This window comes from Myxine glutinosa, chromosome 8 (assembly GCF_964187855.1).
Source record: "Myxine glutinosa chromosome 8, kmMyxGlut1.1, whole genome shotgun sequence".
Classification (NCBI taxonomy): Eukaryota; Metazoa; Chordata; class Myxini; order Myxiniformes; family Myxinidae; genus Myxine; species Myxine glutinosa.
The window spans coordinates 72,034,339-72,050,829 of record NC_136268.1 but is presented as its reverse complement, the minus strand read 5'-3'; the positions used below and the strand labels follow the sequence as shown (position 1 = coordinate 72,050,829).

The 16,491-nt window shown below is 46.1% G+C and overlaps 1 protein-coding gene across 1 annotated transcript in view; it reads left to right on the top strand.

The window, feature by feature from the left end:
• LOC137415012 (receptor-type tyrosine-protein phosphatase kappa-like) overlaps positions 1–5,234 on the top strand; it is a 566,119-nt gene extending 560,885 nt beyond the window's left edge. The window contains exon 32 of the mRNA XM_078783392.1: positions 5,103–5,234. Coding sequence (XP_078639518.1) covers positions 5,103–5,132 — 30 coding nt within the window. The 3' untranslated portion in view covers positions 5,133–5,234. The remainder of the gene's footprint in view (positions 1–5,102) is intronic.
• Positions 5,235–16,491: the final 11,257 nt, after the last annotated feature.

Genomic DNA, 16,491 nt, shown 5'->3' with positions numbered 1-16,491 from the left:
AGATTGTTCTTTATCTTGTTGCTCCAATTATCACAGGCACAATTTCGATGCTCTTCCACTTCCAAGATCTCTTGACCTCATTTTTGAGGTCCTGCTATTTGGTCATTTTCTTGATTTCTGCGTTGTTTAGGCCAAAATCGCTGGGTACTGATAGCTCAATTATCAATGCTGTCTTTCTCTTTTTGTTCCGGAGTACAATGTCCGGACGCAATGCTTTGTTTTCTGTGTTCACACTCGATGGAATCATCAGGTCGTACGTGAGCATGACGTCCTCATTTTCAATGATTGTCCTTGGTTCGTGTTTCCATGAGTTTTCTTGTACTGGGATGTTTAAATTTTTGCAGACATGCCAATGAATCACTTTGCATACTTTGTTGTGCCGTTGTGTGTAAAGTTGTTCTGATAATAGTTTTTTGCATACCGAGAGCAAGTGACTAGTACTTTCTGTTTCTTTCTTGCAGCATCTACAGTTGTCTGTCTGGCTCAGTCCGCCATCTTTTTAAATACATTGCTGTAGTGTATCCTTGATCTTGGGCATTTATTATGATTTGATCGCCGTCCCAGTTGAGCTGATAGTGTAGGCTGTTATGTCATTTCGTGTGTTTTTTTTGTTAAAAGCAAAATTCCACTTGATTCCTTGTCTTTGGGGTGTCACATGTTCGAAAAAATAGGTTGTTAATTTTTTTCAACGGATTAAGGGTGTCAAATCCAAGATGGCCGCCAAAATATATAAATTCCATTAAAACTGGTATTCTGAACACAGTATGAGGTCCAAATTAATGATAATACCCATAATTTCAATACCAAGGAGTTCAAAAACAATTAATTTCAATATGGCAGTCAAATTCAAAATGGTGGAAAAATTCAAAGTCAAATTCAAATTCAAAACCCCATGTTCCTTGAGACTTTTATTTTACTTGTGTTGCTTGTGTTTGATCTTCAACTGTATCGAGATGTGTTTCTGGAGTCTCGTTTTGTGCTTGAGATTCGTCATCTCTTTCCCTGAGTTGTGTTTCTGACGAAGTCGTTTGTGATTGCGTTTCATCGCTATGTTCCTCGAGATCTAAACAGCCAATTATACATGCCATATCGGTCTTCTTGCTCATATCTGTGATGGGATGAGAGCTGCTTAGCTTGCACGGAAACTTCTTCTTTATAATCTCCAGCTTCTTGCATGTGAGATACTCACATTCTACGGCATCAACCAATGTTTGAGAACTTGATGTACGGTCAATTTCGATTTTGGGCAACATTGCTGGCTTGTTGTGGTCTGTGGACTGGTAAACAGCTATTGCTGTTCCATGGAGCGTGTTCATACCGCAAGGCGTGGCTTCCAGAAAATCAATATTATCTAAGGCATACCAAACAAATGTATCCTTAACTAGCCAAGGTGGTAGGCAAAGTCCACCTACTGAATCCATTTGCTTTCTGACAGTATTGGCGATGCCAGTCTCAATTTCCATAACTTTGGAATAACTGATGCCAATGTCAAGCTGTTCCAACTTTGATACAAGGGTCTTCGATCTTGTATTCTTGTGCACGTCTAAGGCCAAGCCCACTGAAAGAGGAGTTTCGCAGAGGTTTCTGAAGTCACTCCCTAAGTGTTTTGGTGTAAACGACACCTGTCTGTCAGATTTGTAAGCTTGAACAAAGTGCTGTGGTAAAACGGAGGCACTTTGATCTACAGATGTTCTCCTCCTTTCAGTTTGAATTGGTCTTGGTCCCTGGATGGCATGTTTGCAAAATGTGTACAACAGTGGAGGTGGTTCATAGTCTTGAAATGTCCCACGGAACTTCCAGTTGGGTGAATTGGCAATATCTCGTCTTACTATTGTGGCTGCTTTCAACAGGATCTTCAATTCTCCTGTGAGATCTTCTGTCTCTAGGGCAGTTGACAGAGCTGCTTCTTTTACTTTAGTTGGAAGAACTTGTTCAGGTTTAGTCTTGTCTGGTGGTCTGTTGAAGTGCACATCAGGGATGTTATCCAGAATCAGCTGCTTTAGGAACGGTTTGTACATTTGTTTGGAAGTTAAGGGCACTCCGTTTCCTTCTAATATGTTGATGTAAGTTGTTTGAATATCATTCATGTTCAAAGCAGTTTCTCTAGTTTTCAGTTCATTTGCTATTACTTCAAGTATCTCAAGGTCAGATATGGCTTGGCCAAAATTTTTTGCTGATCTGGGTTCCTTCGCTCTTGCAATGTCCCTCTTTGCTTTTACAAAGCAAGGTAGATGATATCTGATATCATAAGCAACTGCTGCTAGGGGATCAGTTGCTGCAATAACATTACTTAGCCTTGCCTTCAGATTTACATCATTTGTGTTTCGGCCAATTTCCATAAACTGGGATCCCATATTCTTGGTTGCAACATCATGGAGCTTGACTCTTGTGTCTTCAGCACACAGAACACATTTGATGTTGTCAGTATATTTTTCTCTTCTACCTCTCACGGACGTCGAAGGAGAATCCTCTGCAGAACAAGAAGGACGTCCTATCTTCTTCTGTCGTATGACAGCAACATCTCCCACTAATGCTGCCTTTTTGAATCGTGTCTTTGCCTTATCAATGTTACCTTTGTGTGTAACATTTGCATAGCATCTCTTGTGATAGGAAACACCCTCATTTATCAGTTGTTCTGCAGAAAAGTCCTGAACACGGGCATTCAGTTCAGCATAGTCTGTGTCTCCATATCCATATCGCAGTTGAGCAGAGTCAATGATATTCTGAATGGAATCTAATGCAGGTTTTGCTACATAGCTTTTGTAGTCAGCTTGCCGAACACCAGTCTGGCAAATAAAACACAGCTTGAAATCCACGGATTTTGGCCTCTTGTCGGGGGGAAGAGCTTCCATCACAGGTATCAACCTCACCTATAGGTTCAAATTAAGGAGAGTGAGGTATACATCATGATAGTTGTAGTGACACCATTTTAAAAAGATATCACTATTTGATGTATTAACAGCTTTTGATATTTGTTTCAGTAACACTATCAATGTAGAATCAAACTCGTCATAATAAGTATCCAATGTTGCTGCATATAACTGTAACTACACTTAACAATCCACCACTAACCTGGCAATGAATCCACTACGTTGTGTTTTGTGCTTGTCGTCAGGGCTTCTACCCGTGGCTTCTTATCAACTTTGATACGAGATGCTTGTTCAAACTTCGGAGAAGGGGAGGAACAGGGTTTAGGGCGTTCTAACCTACAAGTATAACAGCAAATGTGTACATAGGCCAACTAGTGTTTAATGCACTACAGATATAATACAATATGACAGGAATCAGTACATACCGTGGATGTATAAAAAGGATCATTGAAGGACCATTGCCCGCCTTTACAGTCAATGCAAATTGTTTTCTGCTATTCAGTTTCTCTTGTTTTGTTGCTTAAGTTTCTGGTTCATTTTCCAATACTACTCACTAACCTGGCTACTATCAAAACGCTTGTTCAGATACGGTATATCTTGAGTGGGTAAGGACTCCTACCATGGTACAGCTAACAACTTTTTTGCTTGCTAATCTGTCCTGAACTTCAAAATCTGGGGATGGACATGGTTGACAGCATAGTAACCTAAAATAGAAACAGTGCTTTGTACATTAATGTCAAGATTATAATCAATATTGTAATACTGGTAGAGGATGTAGACGTTTTCACTCACTCAAATAATAAGATCGGCCTGTGTTTCTAATGGCAGCCATTTTAAAATTCAAGATGGCTGCCATCCACCGTTTTCAACAAATCAGTAACATATTTCCCCAACGGCTAAGCATTGCTTGTGCGGGTATTACCACCAAATGGACCTTTTCCATCATTCACAATTTGTGTTATCAAGAACATTAAGTTTTTGTACTGTGGTTATTTAAGAAATGGCGGCCATCTTGGATTTTTCCACCATTTTGAATTTGACTGCCATATTGAAATTAATTGTTTTTGAACTCCTTGGTATTGAAATTATGGGTATTATCATTCATTTTGACCTCATACTGTGTTCAGAATACCAGTTTTAATGGAATTTATATATTTTGGCGGCCATCTTGGATTTGACACCCTTAATCCGTTTTAAAAAATTAACAACCTATTTTTTCGAACATGTGACACCCCAAAGACAAGGAATCAAGTGGAATTTTGCTTTTAACAAAAAAAAACACGACAGCCATTTTTAAGACAGAGCAGCCTACACTATGACCTCTTATTAGCCAGTCCAATGAGCCTTATTTGTCTATCCCCACTCTGTCCAATTCTTTTTTTGTTTTGTTTTTTTCCTACTCTTTTGTCATTCTCCCAGGAGTTGGTGCCTCCTTCTTGATATTTCTTTTTATACGAGTATATTTATTTTGTCTTTTTTGCAATTGTTGGGGCTGTATTTGTTCAAAGTGGATGGTGTGGATGCAGGTTATCGGGGGGAGAAATCGGGAGATGCAGGTTATCGGAGGGGGCGGGGGGGGGGGGGGTTCAAAGTGGATGCAGGTTTGACCCCCAAAAATAGGAATTTGATTTTTCCTCTGAAACTACACACACTATTTCGATGTAACTTCACCACAACCTTCACCACCTCTTATGTTCCAAAGTTTTTCACGGCTTTAAAAAAAAAATCTGCCTCTTTGGGCGTCAATGGGGGGGGCGGGGGTAGCCCCCCAAAATCGGTATTTGTTTTCTTCTCTGAAACTACACATGCAATTTCGATGACACTTCACCACAACCTTCATCACCTGTGATTTACCAATGTTTGTTCAAGGCAATATAAAAATTAGGGTCTGAGGAAGTATACGGGGTTGGGGGGGGGGAGGGGGTTGCCCCCCAAAATCTTTTTGTTTGTTTGTTTAAAGTCTTATGATTATGTTAGTATGATTCTATATGCTGCCCTGTCTTCTAGCAACCATTGCAATTGGTTTAAAATACCTTTAGTCAGTGCAGTATAATGTTTATTCTACAAGGTGAGCGGCAGGGGTATTGCCCCAATGTTTTATTTAGTTTTGGGTGTCTCTTTCTTTTCCTGAACTGTTGTATTTGTCCCACTTCCTTCTGCAGTTGCTCTCTGTGTGTCTCTAATCTCTCTCTCTCCCCCAATGGTGCGTCATCGCTGACAACTCCGCTCCAGCCAATCGGAGCCCGGTGCAGTGGTGACTGAGTCAACCAAGGGGCGTTCAGAACGCCAATGACGTCATGATTGAAGAACAAATCGGTGTCGCAGTTACTTAGACATGCTTATAAATACACTAGTTCTCATCTCTTCCAGTCTCTTTGCTGTGAATGGCCTTGAAGAGTGGAGCACCAAAAGCTTCGGTGTCATTGTCATTCAATATGGCGCGTTTGTTTTCCTGTATATTAAAGTTCTTTAGTACCAAACATCTGGTTATATAATTACCTCCGCCACCAAAGGTGGATGGAAGTTATGTTTTCACCCCTGTCTGTCCATTTGTGAACAAAATATCTCAAAAGGTTGGTGACGGATTTGGACGAAATTTGGCAGAGATGTAGCGTATGTGACAAGGACGAAATGATTAAATTTTGGTGAGGATTCGGATTCGGATACTAGACTTTTTAAGTGATTCTTCATCATTGGGAGATAGGGCCAAAAACGATACATAGCAGGATATCTCAAAACTTATGGGTGGATTTGGACAAAACTTGTTGGACAGGTTGTGTGTGTGACGAGGAAGAATCGATTCAATTTTGGTGAAGATCCGGATCCAACTAGTATAATTTTTTAAGTGATTCTTCACCATTGAGTGATATGGCCAAACATGCGGAGGTTTGCTCTCTACTGAGTGCCGTTCTAGTATAATTACCTGTGCACATGCGTAGCTATATTTAATTCCTCCCTTCGGAGTCACCCTCACCAATCAAATACCTGCAAGTTCCCATGAGTCATCCTGCACAGTGAATTTGCCACCCATGTTTGCTTAAATTCTGGCAACTTATAAAAACTAGAGCTTCCAGGGAAGCAGAACTGAACTGACTGGACAACGTTAAAGTAGGTCAGTTGTTAGATAAATGAAATATTCCATAATCCTAATCCATAAATATTTGTGGACGTTAAAGTCTTAACGTCGTTTTGGAGCTGAAAACAATATGGTGGCTATTTTGTGACGGATCGGGTTGGAATACAATAGCAACCTACCAAATGTGGTAAGTGATAACCAAATGTGGTAAGGGTTAAACATTCTAAGTTTGATCAAAATCTGTTAATATTTGTGGACGCTAGAGTGTTATCGTCGTTTTCATGACCAAAAACAAAATGGTCGCCTAAGTCCGCCATTTTTCAACGGATCGGGCTGAAATGTAATACCAACCTGGTCCTTGGGGTAAGGATGCTGCATGTCAAGTTTGATCAGAATTTGTTGATATTTGTGGACGCTGGAGTGTTAACGTCGAAAAGTTAACGGACGAAGGAGGGTTCAGTATGTGATGAACTCGACTGGACGGTAGTCCAGTTGAGTTAAAAACTAAACTGAAGTTTAATTCTAGAAACAACAAGGCTCTTAAATGGTAACAACTCTCAGGTGTACCTTTGAATCCCGCTTTTCGAGTTTTATAAATTACCATCTTTGTTCAGATTTTAAAAATTGGCCAAAAGTGCTTCCTTTCTACGTACAGGTAAAATGTAATAGCAAAAAATAAAAACTCTGAAGTTAAAGCAAAATGATGGTTTCTCAAACATTTCATTTAACAAATGAAATAATGAAGTGAATCGCCTACATTCAACAAAAGCATGAGAGAGTTTCAGCTACACCACAAAAGGGACATTCATCAGGTATCAATTCAGAAAAAAATGTGTAGCACATGATTTGTGGGTAAGACCCAATGACCTATCCTCCACTGGAGGTGCCCAGTTCTTTTGGAGATAAGCTTTTGAAAAAAACCGATCATACTGACTTGAGAGGGGGATTTATCCAGCAACAAGAAAGTCCTGAGAGTGGACGTGTGCCTCCTTGCAACCTTCCCCCGTGATACCCCTAAAACTGGAGCCAGCTTCCCCCCCCCAACCGTATCCTTCAAGTCCTTGCCTTGCATTCTCCCTTTTGTGCATGAGTGATTGAGTGTTCTTGGTGCCATACGTTTAAGTGCAGTAGTTTCGGATTCCTGAGTTAAGTGTGTCTTGATGTCTGTCTGTCTTTAGCTTGGGATTCTCCGTATGTTCTCTCATTTGTTATGGCTGTCAATGCAAGTCAATATGTTCCTACCATCCATATCCTCCCATATACATGCTGTTCCTACCAGGGAAATATAAAAATGGCGGCAGTCGTCCATGAAATGGCAGATGATGGTGCACCCGTCATTGAATGTGAAACTGAGATGGGCACTGGCATAGATGAAGCTCGTATACGTGTGAGCACTGGTGAAGGTCGGATTGGAACCTGGGATATTCGGGTCAGGCCCCCTCGGGAGTCTTCCTGGCACCCAAAGTCAAAGACACCACCCGTGAGGTGTGAATGGATGCCCATGGGGAAGGAGTTAATGAAGAATTAATGTTAACGGAGCTCCAGTAGTCGATAAGCCGTCAGTGGGACAGGGTCAGCTGGAGCTCAAATGGAAAATCGTAACTGTTTTTGTTTTTATATAGGTGCAGAGTGTCACAGGCAAATGGCCATTTGTGACAATCGGACAATGAAACAAGAGCTGGAGGCTCAAGGTAGTCATTGGCTGTTAGTCTGTTTGTCCATGTTTTTGGCTCCTCAAGGCAATGGTGCCAAAGGACTGCAGACACATTTGGGCACCTGAGGTTTCAAAATTTGGTTTGCTACAGCCTATGAGGGACTTGCTCTCCAGGTTGAATTAGAACCATTGGGGTGTATGGTGGGAGGTGTTGGGGAACGTATCGGTGTTAGTGTGGCTGGGAGATTGCTGTTTTCCAGGCAGCCACGAGGCTGGCGAGTGTGGTATACACTGGGCTGCATGGGGAGTCTGGTGGTGGTGGTATGTGGCATCGATGTTCCATCTCTATGACACCCAATATATTGTTGCGGATATGAGGACTGTATTTTTTTATTGTGTGTTTTATTATTATTATTATTGGTTATTCTGCGCCTCCTGCCTCCGGAGCTGTGTAAAGGTCAAAGGGCGTCCCATAATTAGTCCATAAAGCATCCACACCCCAGATAATCATAGAATACCCCTGTTCGATAGCTTATATCTTATTATGTGTTTTAGGGTAAGGCTGTGTCTCCCATTAATTGAAATACTCCATTGCACCAGTGAAAGAGATAGATTCCCTTCATTCCCACTCCCAAAACTTCCATTCCCCCTTTTCGTCAATTGCCATTCGCATTGCCAACTGCATTTTGGGCGGTTTTCTCTTCATCCGCCATTGACCACGAGGCAGGGTTGGGGAAGAAAGGCGGGTCCCCACCTCGTCATAGAGGGGAGGAGTGAGTCAGCCCCACTCAACCAACCACGAACAAGGGGTTGGACTTGGAGAGGGTGTGGAAAGAAAGATCGAGGAGGTTCGCGAAGGTTGAGGGGTGGGGCCTATATAACCCACGGCAGGGCGTTTCCCAAGGGGCGGAAGGGAGATGATGAGCTTTTACCGAAACTGCGAGAGAAGTCCAGAGTTGAGTTGCAGATCGAGCCACCGAAACTGCGAGAGAAGTCCAGAGTTGAGCTGCAAATCGAGCCACCGCAACTGCAGCCACAGCAGCGTGAGGCCTGGACGGCAGTTTGGAGCAGGGCCGCGAAGGGGCGGCGGCTGCCCAACGAGTCGATCGGGGCAGGACTAGTTGGACCTCCCTATCCCGCCAGCCATCCATCTCCCGCCAGTCCTATCATCATTCCCCGTGTAAGTGTGCTCGTAGTCTGTCTTTTGTCTTGTCCCTGGGTAGTAACAATAAGTCTGTATAAGCTAATATTTTCACTGTGTCACCTGTGTCTCATGTGCTTGTAAATAAACGTGACTGCTGTCTTTTTGCTTATGTGTGTGAATAGTAAATAAATGTAGTAGTATTTCCAAACCTTTCTTTGCCTTCGTTTTCCTCTTTGCATTCGGTCGCTTTAGAGTTTTCCATATTGGGCAGCCGCGGTGCGATACGGCCAACGTTTGGGTGGAATCGGGTTCTAGTCGGTGAATAACTGTTCGGTCGCGGCAACACCACCGCTCGGTAAAATAACATCTTTAACCGCGTCCGTAACAATTGGTGTCTGGGGGTGAGATACGGACCCGAAGCGCGCTTAACGCGCTCAAAATTACAAGCTGCTGAAAAATTGTGTTTTAAAGAAAAACCCGAATTTTGAAATCGCGCCATGGCTGGTCAAGGCGATCGGATGCCGGTGGGTGAGCTAGAGGAGGGGTTAGGAGTAACCCAGGATCAGAGGGACGAAGTAGAGGAGAACATTGGCAATGTGGTTGAGGGAGTATCAGACGCGCAAAATGGCGCTCTCGCGCACGAGGTTACAGGCACACAAAATGGCGGCCTCCCGTACGTGACGGCGATAGCCGGACCCGCAGTGCCAATGGACTGGGGTGTTTTGATGATGCATTTCAGTGCCGCTCTGAGAGGTGACAGTAAGGGATTTGATGCAATGATGGCTACTCAGGGGCTAGACGCGAAAAAAGCGAGGCACGAAGCAAGGTACAACCCGGTTGGATTTCGGGAGCAAATGAACGCCACGGTAAAAAGAATACAGGAAGACATTGACCGCAGGTTGGGCGAGCAGGTCCCACGGGTGCACGAGGAGGTAACGCGGGTCGTGAAGCGCCGGTTGAACGAAGCGGAGAAAAGCACGGGTAACCGGACCGGGGTAGAAATCGCGACACGGGGTTTAGAAAAGCCGGCGACCGATGAGGTAGAGGGAATTTTATTAAAGCCAACGGTCGTCGAGGTGAGTAAAGAAAAAGCGGAAGTGGGCGTTGAAATTGAAGAGACCGGGGACTTAGAAAACCACTCGCAGCAGGAGGAAAAGATGGAATATGTACAAAGTCCCTGCTCAAATCATAATGTGGTTCTCACTAACCAAATAAAGAGTTTGCAGGTGCGCGTGGAGAAGGGAATCCCCCAGGTGAGTCGTGCTGTATATTGTGCGGGTAGATTTTGCAGGAGGATGTTTGGCGACAAAAGAATTTTCGCGCGCTTGGGATCGAGGAAGCATCCGGGCGTTGGTGAAGGGTCCCGTGTGAGTGGAAATGGCACGCGTGTGGAAAAAAAGTGTGCGTCAAGGGGTGAGCATGTTACGAAGCACGAGTGTGATACCGAGTGCGAGCGAGAATGCACGTCGGGGTGTACGGATTGTGACACGGAGAGTGAGCTGGTGATTGCGCAGGTGCGAGAGGGCACATCGGAGCGCAAGTGTGAAACCGAGTGCGAGCGAGAATGCACGTCGGGGTGTACGGAGTGTGACACGGAGAGTGGAGGTGGTGGTGGAACGTGTGCGAGGAAGCACACCTGGGTTGGTGGTAGCGCGAGTGTGGGAGAGCCCATCTGAGCGCGTTAGTGGGTGGATGCCAGAGTGCACGCCCATGGTGAGTGTTACGGAGGACGTAACGGAGGAGAGGTGTGGACCGAGGTGTGCGCAAGAGTGTGCGCGAGAGGTGTGGTGTGTAACAGGGAGAGCGTTGGTGGAATGTACGAACGGCGTTGGAACGCCGGGTTTTGTGAGGGTAAAAGGGGTAGCGTATGCGTGTGAGCATGCCGGTGAAGCATCGACGGTAACCGGGTTAGCGGTTAGAGCGACGGATAGCCGATGCGAGCACTCGGGGCGCGGTGTGCTTTGTTGGGTGCGAGGCCCGGCGTGGATCGATGCTGCGTCGCTTCTCTTCGAAGCGTCGTTGCCGATTCGGGCTTGGCCCCGCCCCGCACGGTCGAGTCCGGGCTTTGTCGGGCGAGGCGACCGGTCCGGTTCAAGGGCGAGTGGGAGGAAGCGGAACGGTGCCCCCTCGTGGGGACGGGGTTCCGACCGGGGGAGATTGAGGCATCGGGCCCGGGACCGCAAGGTGCCGCGCCGAGATGGTGCGTGGAATCTCGGCCCAACCAAACCACCTCCCTTGAGCCGAAAGCCGGACGGATTCAACCTGCAGGCGACCAAACCACCCGAATTCATTGCTCGGCTTTACGAAGCCGGGTTTTAATGATGTCATGGCGCACCGAGGCTAGGATATAGCGGACTGTGATGATGGTGATACTGATAGTGGTTTTGATCCGAAATTTAGAAAAGTGAATAGAATTGGCAGTAAATAGAAAATTTTTGATTGGTTGGAATTTGGTGTGCCAAATTGATAGTGGGACCTCCCCGATGTGGTGGGATGGCAGCTCTGGCCTCCCTCACAGAGGGGGGCAAAGGAGCACTAGTCTTATGGGGTTGATGGCAGTGAAAACTAGCCCGGGTGGGTTAGGATATTGTGTGTAGGGCCCGAGAAGATGACCTTAGTTGACGTTAAGGTTAGGTAGTGACAAGGATACCTGTAGTGGGGACGAAGGTAGAATCGTGTGGATTATAATGACGTGGTATGTGCTTAGTTTAAAGGGAAGACGGGGAGCACTAAGTTAGCAGGGCAACAGGTAGTTCAGATGATGCCGTGTGAGTGTTGGAGGTGTATTCAAGTGTATTGAGCAGTGTGTGAGGAACAGGTGTGACTGAACAGGTGTGAGTGCACAGGTGTGAGTGCACAGGTGTGCAACAACAGGTATGGAGAATGGTTGTGTGGAATAAATGGTAGTGTGGAATATCTGGAGTATTGGAATGGATGGTCGTGGAGTGAGTATGATGGAAACTATGGAGTGGAGTGGATGGTGCGAAGGTGTGAATAGGGGAAGGATGGACCCCCATCACGAATACCCGGGGCGGGTAGTGGAAGTGTTAGGTAGAGGGTATAGGTAAATTGTGGTTGGATATTGGCATCTGTGGTGCGGGTGGAAGAATGGTGATTGGATGGGTGCATTAGTGTTGTGGAAATGGCTGGGCGTGTAGCCTGTTAGTGTGTGTAGTTGGTTTGGGCACTCCACCACTGTGAGGATGTCGGCCAGGTGAGGCCGCAGGTGGGCTCTGGGAGCCGGTAGAGTTGTTGTGGATGGGGCCCGAGGATCCGGAGGACGGACCCGGGTAGCCCAGTGCCAGAGGGCACCAGGGGGTGACAGAGCCAGGAGGGGCCTTCCCCAGTAGATAGGTTAGGTTAAGGAGCTAGGTAAGCTCGGGTGGCAACTGCAGTGGTGGAGGTGTGCAGGTGGGTAGACCTGCTGGGAGAGCTACACGTCACAGCCCAGAAATTGTGCAAGGGCACCGGGAGATGAATCGGGGGAGTGAGACCCCAAATTGAGAAGCACCACAGTTTGGTCAATGGGAATTGGTTTTTAGAACCCATAGTGTAAGTTGGCCAATGGATTGGCAGGGAAAGACCCCGGGTAGTGTAAAGTGTGTTAATGTCATTTAGAGGATAGTTAGGATTGGAGTCTCCTCGCACCATCTGCATCCACTCACCTGAGGTGACAGGTACTCCACACCATGCCATGTTTTGATTATTTTTTATGGTGCAGATGTTTGGAATGTGAGCCGCATCATGACGTGGGTGTGACATTGTGCTTTGTGTTCCATCTCTTCCTCCTTATGAGGATTGATGATGAATTGGGTGATGGCAAATTTTGAAGTAGAGGGATTGTGGAGACGAATTTGGTATAAGGGAAATAAGGGGAAGACGTGACGGTAGCGACGGATCGGTAAATGTGTAGATTTTTGTACATATGGGGTAAGGGCAAGGGTAGTGTAGGTGACAGGGGGGTGACGTACGGTAGGGACGAGCTTTCTCACTTCGCCCTCCGTACGCATTTCGCCTTGCATTGCCTTATTGATGTGTACCCTTGTGACCTTACCCCTCGCTCATTTGTCTCTTTTGTCTCCCACATGACCTGTGCGCCATTGGGCGCCGAGGGGAGCGTGCGTGGGTCGGCCATTGTGCGCCCGAAATTCCCAGAACCAGCTGTCTGCATCGATGCACCACATTATGGACCACATGCCTGTGGCCGAGCACCACTGATGGACCCCATGGGTTGGGGCATGGCCCCTCTGCTGGAACCAGCCATGAGGGCCCAAAATCTTGCTGGCGGACCTTGGCCACAGGGCACCGATGCCCCACAGGTGAACCACACTAGTCGGCCCTGTGGGCCATAAATAAAGAAAATAAAAAGGACACATTGGGCACACTGTATTGCAAATAGGCCGCCAGTAAAAAATGAAAGAAAGACAACAACTGGAAGACAATAATAATAACCAGCAGAGGGAGCCGAAGAGCAAGAGACCACCTGCAGGGTTAGGGGTTATTGATTTATTTTTTATTGTTGAACATTGATGAACAGTGATGACTGCACCGATTGGTGCTTGGGGGTCTATTAGTGCGTTTTTGGGTGCTTTCATGGTGCGTCGATGCAGAGCAGACTGTCTCCCCCCCAGAAAGAACAATTACAGGTCCTGGGTTAGTTTTGTAAATAAAAAGTGTCATTGTAAATAATGCTCCCCACCGTCAGTGTATAGTTTGAAGACCATTCCGCAATTCGGTTAACTGTGGGCGTAAGTCTGTTAGGCAGGGTGCAATGGAGCAGCGGGACACATTTATTTATGTTTTAAAACTGTCGCACTCAGGGTCAGGTTAAAAGTAGAGGGAACTACACCTACGTGTCACACTAAATAAAAGTTGTAAGCCCGGTACGTGCCTAAGAGGAGGAGGGTGCAGTGTTGCGGATATGAGGACTGTATATTTTTTATTGTGTGTTTTATTATTATTATTATTGGTTATTCTGCGCCTCCTGCCTCCGGAGCTGTGTAAAGGTCAAAGGGCATCCCATAATTAGTCCATAAAGCATCCACACCCCAGCTAATCATAGAATACCCCTGTTCGATAGCTTATATCTTATTATGTGTTTTAGGGTAAGGCTGTGTCTCCCATTAATTGAAATACTCCATTGCACCAGTGAAAGAGATAGATTCCCTTCATTCCCACTCCCAAAACTTCCATTCCCCCTTTTCGTCAATTGCCATTCGCATTGCCAACTGCATTTTGGGCGGTTTTCTCTTCATCCGCCATTGACCACGAGGCAGGGTTGGGGAAGAAAGGCGGGTCCCCACCTCGTCATAGAGGGGAGGAGTGAGTCAGCCCCACTCAACCAACCACGAACAAGGGGTTGGACTTGGAGAGGGTGTGGAAAGAAAGATCGAGGAGGTTCGCGAAGGTTGAGGGGTGGGGCCTATATAACCCACGGCAGGGCGTTTCCCAAGGGGCGGAAGGGAGATGATGAGCTTTTACCGAAACTGCGAGAGAAGTCCAGAGTTGAGCTGCAGATCGAGCCACCGAAACTGCGAGAGAAGTCCAGAGTTGAGCTGCAAATCGAGCCACCGCAACTGCAGCCACAGCAGCGTGAGGCCTGGACGGCAGTTTGGAGCAGGGCCGCAAAGGGGCGGCGGCTGCCCAACGAGTCGATCGGGGCAGGACTAGTTGGACCTCCCTATCCCGCCAGCCATCCATCTCCCGCCAGTCCTATCATCATTCCCCGTGTAAGTGTGCTCGTAGTCTGTCTTTTGTCTTGTCCCTGGGTAGTAACAATAAGTCTGTATAAGCTAGTATTTTCACTGTGTCACCTGCGTCTCATGTGCTTGTAAATAAACATGACTGCTGTCTTTTTTCTTATGTGTGTGAATAGTAAATAAATGTAGTAGTATTTCCAAACCTTTCTTTGCCTTCGTTTTCCTCTTTGCATTCGGTCGCTTTAGAGTTTTCCATACTGGGCAGCCGCGGTGCGATACGGCCAACGTTTGGGTGGAATCGGGTTCTAGTCGGGGAATAACTGTTCGGTCGTGGCAACACCACCGCTCGGTAAAATAACATCTTTAACCGCGTCCGTAACAATATGTTTTTTTAGTTGGTAGGTTCGCCAGAGTGGGTAAGACCTTTGGGGGACTGAGGTGGTCCCTCTCAGTCACCTCTAATGGTGCTACGAGAGGACCATGAGGGAAAGGAATTGTGGGACCGCACCTCGATGGCAGAACTGCTGAGGGCCTGAGGAGGTGACCACCCAGGCATGTTGCCAGTAGCCTCTTTGTGGGGCTCCAGAACATCCCACCCGCATCCATCAACTAGCCCCGCTGGGCTGGTCAGATGGATGTGAGTCCCAATTATGGTTGGTCATTCGATGCAGGACCAGGTCCGAGTACCGACACTGGACAACCAACTAAAGCATTATTAGACCAACCAAACACAACCAATTACTAGATTGAGAGCATAATTGAGAAAGGCCCAGAGAGGCCAGTATAACTTTCCACAGATAGTCTGCTGTGAGGAATGGGCCCTCAAGGTTGGGAAGAGATCCCTAGGAAAAGGTGGCTGTATGGCAAGGGAAGAATGGTTGCAACAGGGGCTGCTGGTATTGAACGCAGGAATGAATGATCGTTTTAAGGCCATTTTCCCCGCTAGAGCAGGGGTTAGCCTTGCGGACCCCTTGACAATCATGGTTCCCTGTTTGAGGCAATGTTTTTATGGCCGGATGCCCTTCCTGGCACCAACCCTTAGTCGCCTCTTACGATGTGCAGGGATACGGTGTACCTATTCTAAACCGGGGTACACACCGTGATCATTCATCCCAGCAAGCTGGTACTCAATTTGCCGACCTCGGAAGGATGGCAGGCTGAGTCAACCCCCTGGCGTTAATTCAGCGATCGACCGGGATTCGAACCCAGGATCCTAGGATCCCAAGCCGGCACCCTATCCGCTAAGCCAACACCTGGCTAAACCACCACTGTTTCATTCAAATTTGTAACTTTTTGAAAAATAAATAATTAATCAATTAATGTTTATCAATAATGGGAGGGAGAAAATGGGGAAAACAGGAAACCCATGGGACATGTGGCCTGCTACACTTTTCTAACTTTCATTTGTTTTCTTACTCACAAAATGTCCACGACGGCTATACACAAAATATGTACACAGAATGGGAATTTACTCAGGTAACAGGAAACAAAAGGAGGGTTCCTACCCCTCCCATGCACATTTCCATTTCATTGTTCTATGACATCTATTTCATGGTGATGGAATCATAACATTTGGGCTTCTCTCCTTGCTCTGCCTTGACAACATGAAATTGCCAATTATCTGGAGGATTTAAGCAAAGTAAATGCATCATGTGATTCCATGTCTTGCTGCTGTGAATATAATTATTCCACAAACCTCCAGTTCGGTGTTCATACAGTCACCAATTTATACTGTCGGTCTTTCCCATTCTCAAATTCAGGGCCATCCACATGTTACCGTGCTACGCATGCAAAGAGGCACAGGTCATTGAAATATATACTTTAAAGAAAGGAAGCTTGGGGTAGAGGAGCTGTGGAAGTGATTTTGTCATGGAATGAAGATAAACAGGTGTAGAGAATATTGGTGTATGGCAAGGAGAATGTATGGGGCAAATTGTGAGGATGGTTACATTTTTCTCTATTTTGCATGTATAACTGAGTACATATTGTTGTGGTTCTAGGAATCGGCACTGAAGCTAATTGCACCCAAAATACGGGTCCCACATAAA